Below are 8434 nucleotides of genomic sequence, written 5' to 3'. Positions count from 1 at the left end.
TGAGCATGGACGTATTTGCCTGAATGCTTCTGTACCAGACTGGATATCGGTTGTCAATTAGTGTAGCACTTCCTCTAAACTTTTTAAATTCTGCACACGTATGTGACACTACAGATCTCCAGTGCTGTTGGCATGTCCTTCAAAGATTCAGAAAACCTGAGAACAGCAGGTGGATGTTTGCCTTCAAACCACAAGACTTGAAGTCAATATTTCACATTAGAAAACAGCAAAAATGATGCAGTGGGTATCCTTTATTTTTTAGAGCATGCACCTGTTTTGTTAAAAGGGACATAATGTGACCAGATAACAGCCTCCCATTCTAGTGTCCAGCAGGTGATAATGGGTTATTCTGTAAATTTCTCATTTTACTGGATGTTTTATTTACTCGAGTTTTGGATTCAGTGTGTTATTTTGCACAGAAAATGAACGGTTTTCTTTTATTTTCTTTTTTTTTTAAATAAAGGCTCAAAATTTTCTTTTTTCTTTTCTGTTTGCTAGTTCTGAAAATGTATTAGTTAAAAAAATCGTGGTTGAAAAAAGATTGAACTTGTGTACTTCTTTCTTTACACTATCATTGCCATACACCGTCAACACACAAAAAGTTCCCCTCCAGGGAATGTGTTTGCATCTTGTCACATTCCTCACCCTCAGGCCACTGATTCCTCGAGCCCTCCCGCAAATTGCCTCTGTGGAGTGTGCTTCATCTCCCTTCTGTTACATGTTGTCCATCATTTACATTATCTTGTTATATTATCTGCTCTATCTAACATTCAGTCAATAAATTAACCACGTTTACACAGGGTACCTTGTAGCATCACATTTGGTAACAGTATAAGTCAATATAATATACAATGCAATATAATTCATTGCACATGGCATGTGTTGAACTTTTTTTAATCAAGAAAATGTAAGAATTATGTGCATTATGTAACGAATCACCAAAATGGATGTCGTAATTAGAAAAAAAAAAAAAAAACATTAGGCATTTGGTAGATATAAATTGATTTTATAACTAGAAGGCTGTTTGATTGGTTGACTCTAAATCAAATATAAATGAATTTATAGAAAATGTGTTAGACAGCTTATAGAGACAAAAAACTGCACTAAATGAGTGTTATTGGCACGATTATTAATGGTGCACTGAAATGTTGGAAGACATACACACATGCAATCTGGATTATATTATGTGAATATTATACATGACAGAGAGCAGACAAAACATGAAAACAAATATAGAACAGAACATGTAACAAATTCTGTCCTTCATATGTAGTGACAGTACTGCAGGGTGTTGCAGCCATACCAGAAAAAAAAGAATGAAAACAACAACAACAAAAAATGAAAACAGTTGTACTGAAGAAATGGAGATGGAACAATGTTTTTTTTCCTGTTTCGTTTTGGTTTTTGAGTTTTGTCTGCTTTCTGTCACATATATTTGCACAACATAAACCAGTTTGCATGAGTAAATATATATATATATATGTATATATATATATATATATATATATATATATATATATATATATATATATATATATATATAATTTTATTTTTTTTTGATTATTTCATATTTACCATTCATGCTGTTTGCTTAAGGTCAATATCTTTCTGATGGTGATTTTGTTTTTTTCTAATTAAGACATCCTTTTTTTGTGGTTTGTTACATAATGCACAAAATTCTTACATTTTCCTGGTTTAAAAAAAAAATTGTGCAAGACCTGCATTTGTACTGACTGATGCAATATGTCAGAGCATTTTACATAATGCAGCTAAGTTTATTACATATTGCATTCAATAATTTTATCACAATATGTGGCAGATTACAAACGCAACATAATATAATACATACATAATAACACAATAGACATAATGAATTGAACATTTGTTACATTATTGCATAATATGGCACTACACACCTCAATGATACTTTATATTCTTACCTCTTCCTTGGTGTTGTGCCTGGCTGCGTTTAATTGGCTGCTTTAACAATCAAGATTTATACAGAACGCAAAATTTAGTTACACTCTGAGATGATGAAGTCATTTACCGTGTTTGTTAAGCAGCCACAGTTTTCTGTTTCAATTCTCTTTGATGTATGCTGTAATGCTGCTGTGAGCCTTCTAGACATGCACTGGATTTATCATTTTATGATTTACTTGGGCTGAAGCAAATCAAACTGCTAACTCTGCCCTTCCACTAACCCTGTTTTGAGGCATTTTTGAATGCACTTTCCAAATGGATGGAGGAAAATCCCCCTGATGCATTGCACGAGTCAGTGAAACCTGAAGCAAAGCCAGTGGTGTAGGAAGAGACTTACATATTTGAAGTTTATCATAGTAAAATGTAAAAATTTAGGGGTTGAATCTACATTATTATAAGTTTTATGATTACCACAACATGTTTTAGAAAAATCACTATCACTGATTTTGATTTAACTTGGCTGAAGTCAAGTCAAGGTCAGTCAGATATGGTTTTGCCTTCAAAAGGAAAATATTTGAGACATAACTCTGCACGTATTTTTTTAACTAACTTTTTTCTTAACTTTAGTAGGAGTGATTCTATAATTAGGGGTACAACCTACACACCTACAGACAATTTAGAGAGACCAATTAACCTGATGAGCATGTTTTTGGACTGTGGGAGATCCCACGCATGCACAGGGAGAACATGCTAACTCCACACAGAAAGGCCTACCAGCCAAGCCGGGAATTGAACTTGTGATCTTCTTGCTGTGAGGCTATAGCACATTCGTTGCCCCACCGTGCAGCCCATTGTGAGTATTTTTTTCCAACATAAATCCATTTAATACTGAATTCAGCGTTATTCAACATTTCTATGCAAAACTACACTCCCTAGAAATATCCCTCATCATTTATAGTACAGTTTAAGCAAAGTTTAAAAGAATTATGGCACAAAAATCACATGTAACATGGTTGACAAAACATGGTAACATGGTTGGCAGGCTAACACAGTTGACAGGACAAACCTGTCATTACAGCATTGAAATTTTGTGACAGGTAACACAGTCAACATTTTCTCCATTTTTTGGCTCTTGTGCCTACTGCAGACCTTGAACATAGCACCACCTGCCTTGAATCACCTCATATTTCTGTGTATTTTCTTTACAGTTTTTTTTTTTTGTTTGTTTACATTTATTGTAAGAACGCCAGAAAATGTGAGTAACACAGTTGACAAACAACTAGAGCGCACCATGTACAAACGATAATTTCTATTACATATTGATGAGGAGGAGTAGACTGGAGAGGAGGAGTGACTTCAATTGATTAAAGTCATGTGACTTTGGAGCAAACCATTGCTGATTTATCGGCCTTTCTTCAATGAGTAACACAGTTGACACTGATTTCTCAGACACCTAAAAAATGAATTATTTTATCCTTATAAAGTATTGAAATAGTTTTTAAAACACTTTTGTCATATTTTAAACAAACAATACTGAAAATAGTCTTCACAAACATGCATTCTAGTGTTATTTTGAGGAGCAAACTTGACATGTGAGAAATCGGACAGCACAAAAACTGCAAATTCCAAAACATGATTTGTGTTTTTAGCTAAATGAATTATAGAACCCTTTTAACTTTCTGTATTAAATAAAAGTGAAATATCAGCCAAAGACCCACTGTAAAATTGGTCATTGCTTCAAATTAATACTTAGTAAAATTGATGAGTTTATCCCATGGACATGAAATGTACCCCTAATAATAGAATCACCCAATGCATACAGTGTCTTTGTTGTAGATTTTTTAGACGTGTGGATGTTTTATTTGGAGATAGAATACATCACTTGCTGGTTGAGGCTTACCTGGGACATTATCTCTTCATATGCTGATTTCTGTCTCACAGATTAAGAGATTGAAAAAAGAGAGAGAGACGTGGAAAGTTCTTTCACAGTATTTATTAACAAGCCCAGGGACTAATGAGAGATACAGTACAGTGGGAACACTGAGGTGTGATGTGCTTTGGCTCCCTCTGTAAGCCATTGCCTTGTATTACAATATCAGCGCTCCACATCAGTATGAAATTCTCAGGTTGTCTCCAGATCTGGGCTTAGTATTGTAAAAGAAACTATTTCAGCAACAAACATTGAGGTGAATGGGTCAAGAGTTGAGGAGAGTTGATCGTTTATTTGATCTTGATGCCAACAATCCTCGCGTCACCATTAACACAGAAAAACTTGTACTTGACGTCACCCAGGCGGTTGGGGAAGTCAACCATTGTGCCATCAGGGAGCTTGATGTAAAAGTTTTCCATGTTAAGGTTGATGTAAAACTGTGGGGAAAGTAAGAAATAGAAAACACACAAGTGATCTGTCAGTGTCAATGTTGATATGATCATCCATGGGAAAAAAATGTAAAATCCATAGCTTGAATTAATTGTTGAATTTTCCTCATAAGGACTGTCTCCTTCTTGCAAAGCCTGTCAAGTTTTATGAGTCTGTAAGGCCCCTTTATGATAAACAAGCTCAGTGTCTATTGACTTTACTGTCTCAAAGCAAAGATAGCAATCTCACGTACAGCCTCTTAATGGCAATGAAACTCAAACTACATGACTATATAGAGCAAATATACCTTAACATCTACAAAACATGTTCTTTCAACAGGTTATATTTGTGAGCACAGCTAACACAGCTTTGAGCTTTTGTTGCCTAAACAAACATAAAATCCCAAGAGTTCAACTAATCAACAGAATACAGAAGTAATGACTAAAACTTTTTCGCTACATTTTCCCACCTTAACCCTGTGTTGAAATGAAAACAATAGGTGGTCTTATTATTTGAGGAAGCACAGAAAACAGGGCACCTTGCATTCTTCCCCTTGCACAAAGGGGAAGTTCCCATCTCGATGTTCGTCACCCCAGCATCCCCCAGACTTGGAGTTGAAGACGATGGTATTGGTGTCACCACATGAGTCAAAACGAGGATTGAAGTGCAGGGCGATGTTATCAGGATCATGACCAATGTTGATGGAAAAGCTGAAGTGGAGGCAGAAACAGAAAGATGGGAGTCAGTGGATGAAATATTAACCTGCCCCACAGTACACCAACCTACTCTTTATCAAGCATCAGTAATTGCATATTTAACCAAATTAACCTTTTTTTGTAACTAAATTTGAGGGGAACATACCTGGCACAGTCATCTGAGGGCTTGACGCGGATCTTGAACTCCTGCCCCTCCTTGAACGTCATGTCTGTGACTTTCTGCAAAGGGAAAGAACAAGCTTTGTTACAGCTATGCCACGGGTCAAGATGATAGCCCATCTGTCTGGGCTGTGAGGGGAGATTTTACCATGTACCAAAAAAACTTCTGTAACACCAGGGATTGGAGACAACTTGGACACTTGGGTGGGCAAACTGTTGCACTAACTTTTGCAGGGGGAGGCATGTTTGCACAATGAATAGTGTTTTTACCACACTTTATGTTATTTTACTGTAGACTTTTATGATTTGACTTAAAAAATCAATTAATAAAAAGCTGCTTGCATCTTGCTACAACACAGCTACAAACATCTTTTTTTCCCATTAGCCCTGCTTTGTACAAGGTAAATGCCCAATCATTGTTTAAGATTTTGGGTTGGCCATCCAGATTTTAAGACACCCATGGCCCTGCCAGGAAACACATCTGGTTCTATGCCCATCATCTCATTTCAAAACACCTTTGTTTTGGTCTCACACAGTTTTTCATTTACAGTCAGAATAAATTTCCTTTTAGCCTCCTTATCTTTAAGTTTCTTAACAGTTGGGCTAATAAGTTTCTTTGATTCATGAGTGCAGAGATATCGAACAGTTTTACAGTTTCTTTTAGTGAGAAAATCAATGCTCCCAGGTGTTCTTATCTTTGCTTTTAATGATCAACCAGGGTGGAACTGAGGCCCCCTGGGAACAGGAAGGTGCCACATTTAGTCGATGCATGTGGTCATTATTCAGAGACAATAAAGCCATAAAACATGGCCATTATATGGTAGACACTAAAAAGATACTCGGTACATAATGTAATGTAAAGTCTGGGGGGTTGCCTTTGTTACAAGAAGATAAGTAAAAACAGTATAAATCTAGAGGTATTCTGTGAAAAAAAACTCAACATGTTTTCTTTAGTTGAAGAACTCACTCAGCTTATTAATAATGTCATACAGTCTGTTCACATTTGTTCTTTTTATCTACACACTCTGAATCGCACGACACTACACATGAACTTCAGCATCCTGAACCCTCTGTACCCTAACCACTCCCAAAGATACCTCAGCCCACAGCTTCCACTATACAGTCCTTGAAGTTATCCTATCTCATCACAACTCTGGTTTATAATTGACAACACAGGTAAAGTGCTAGAAAATAGTTAACTCTTACAATTCATTAATCCCTGTGAAAATTTTAGCTCATGTTCCGCATCTGTTCCGACTCCTTTGAAGAATTTTAAACTTGTATTGGTTCATCTCAGAGAGGTTTTCTTGATTTTGAAGAATAAAAGAGTGTTTCCTGGTCAAAAATGCAATAAATAAATAAATAAATAAATAAATAGATTGTGGGCTAGCTATGTTTTGATTAATTCCTTTTTTTTAATACTGGTAAAAATTAAAGTGTATCACCTCACTAATTTCTGTGATTTAAAAAAGATGCATAAGCAGGGACTATAATATCAAAATTGAAATTACAGCTGGTCAAAAAGAAAATCAACAGTTAAATATGGTCATAAAATGTAGTAAATAGATTTTTGTTTTGATCTTGGTTTGTCATAACTGAGATGTAAAATCAGAGAGGATTATGACAGAAACATGCCCTGGAGAGGAGTCAATTCTAACTGTAGTTAAAGGTAGAGCACATACATTTTCAGGACAATACTGACCAACCTCTCTTCAACTAATTAATTCATACAACCAAACAAGTATGCAACTTTCCAACTCCAATAACATTCATTACAGCAATTAGAGAGCATGTGTTCTCTGAATTAAACTATTTTCACCACTCACCATCTTGGCTGTCCTCTGGTGGGATCGTCTAGTGACAGAGCTCTGCAGTCAGGTGACTGCTTTATATAACCTTGCTGACACTGGGAGCAGGAAGCAACCAACTGCCGAAGGGTTATAACGAAGACTAATCCCACGTGACAATATTTGCTCCAGAATGACAAGTCACTGACATCATTCTGCTTGATGTTTGAGATTCTTTACTGCAGTTTTGCACACTGGTGACCTTATTAGGTACACCTGTTTAGCTGCTTGTTAATGCAAATATCTAATCAGCCAATCACATGGCAGCAAATTAATGCATTTGGGCATACATATGACTTGTTGAAGTTAAAACTGAGCATCAGAATGTATAAGAAAGGGGAATTAAGTGACTCTAAACATGGCATTGTTGTTGACGCCAGATGGGCTGGTCTAAGTGTTTAGAAACTGTCTATCTATGGAATTTTCACCCACTACCAGTTTTAGTTCACACTGTTCATTGAAAATGCTAGAATAACTCACTGTAAGATTACTTGTTACCAGTTTCACATGGTCCTGTGCATGTCAACTGCCTTTTACATACTTCTTAGAGATAGATGTGCGCTAGCTTCAATATCTATGTACCTGAGATATTCTTTTAAAGTGACTTGCTCCAGGTAAACATTTTCTCATGTACATGATCTTTTTGACAGCACTGTATGCTATGCATGGTCACATTTCACACTACTGACCGTTGCCCTACAGAAGAGAGACTGGATTGTAACAGCAAACCTCAGTTTTACTTATAAACAATTGTTAGATGTTAACACTGGCTTAGATAAATGCCTGTTAGCAAAATATACGACTCCAGGAGCAGATTTGGTGTAAAATAAATACCTTATCAGCGGAAAAATTAGAAAACCAATGCATAATTGCACTTACAGCAAATACAATGTAAAACATAATGATTATGTGAGACGGGATTGTACTATTTTAGAATAGTATACAATAGGATAGAATATACAATGGGTCTAAGACACTAAGTTTGATTGTCTCTTATTGGGAATTCCACATACCAGCTGAATATACTGTGAGTGAAGGATTGCCAACTGCATTTAGAAAGCAAAGTGCTATTTTGATGTTTAGTATTCTAGGTGACCCCAAAATAATGTGGATATATGCAGAGGTTGGTGTTATGACCACATAACATAAAATGCTGTTCAATTTCTATTTTATTAAACGGACAGATGTAGTCTTTACAAGCATGTTGACAAATGTGACTCTCCGAAGTTTTTACAGGCATAATCTTAACAGAGTGTGTAGCTAATGTTCGTTTTCAGAAAAATTATTATGCCATTGTTTTTGTCATTATATGTGAGACAGAGAACGAGGGTGAGAGCCCAAGTCAAACAATCTGGCCAGGACTGCACAGAGCTAACTGAAGAGGGCGGGACTTGTGGACTGCAGCAAATCAAATTTCTCTATTTTGCGGTGGG

The 8434-nt window shown here is 36.1% G+C and overlaps 1 protein-coding gene across 1 annotated transcript; it reads right to left on the bottom strand.

Moving 5' to 3' along the window:
- Positions 1–3906: 3906 nt before the first annotated feature.
- lgals2b (lectin, galactoside-binding, soluble, 2b) lies at positions 3907–7212 on the bottom strand. Its single transcript, XM_074697949.1, has 4 exons — positions 6981–7212; positions 5141–5214; positions 4818–4989; positions 3907–4287 (listed from the first exon to the last, which is right to left on the bottom strand). The coding sequence occupies exons 1-4, from the start codon at positions 6981–6983 to the stop codon at positions 4141–4143; spliced, it is 396 nt and encodes a 131-aa protein (XP_074554050.1). The 5' UTR covers positions 6984–7212; the 3' UTR covers positions 3907–4140.
- Between the last annotated feature and the right edge of the window lie 1222 nt (positions 7213–8434).

The sequence above is a fragment of the Halichoeres trimaculatus genome, unplaced genomic scaffold (assembly GCF_033239565.1).
Source record: "Halichoeres trimaculatus isolate MK-OKI-2021-1 unplaced genomic scaffold, fHalTri1.1 fHalTri1_scaffold_2, whole genome shotgun sequence".
In the NCBI taxonomy this organism is placed as follows: domain Eukaryota; kingdom Metazoa; phylum Chordata; class Actinopteri; order Labriformes; family Labridae; genus Halichoeres; species Halichoeres trimaculatus.
The sequence above is the reverse complement of the archived record's forward strand: the minus strand, read 5'-3'. Positions and strand labels throughout refer to the sequence as shown.

Excerpts from the sequence above, each read along its gene's own strand:
- lgals2b (XM_074697949.1), bottom strand. Across the intron at positions 4,990-5,140 it reads CCCTCAGATGACTGTGCCAG|CTTTTCCATCAACATTGGTC; the intron begins GTATGTTCCCCT and ends CCTCCACTTCAG. Across the intron at positions 4,288-4,817 it reads TGCAAGGGGAAGAATGCAAG|TTTTACATCAACCTTAACAT; the intron begins GTGCCCTGTTTT and ends CTTTCCCCACAG.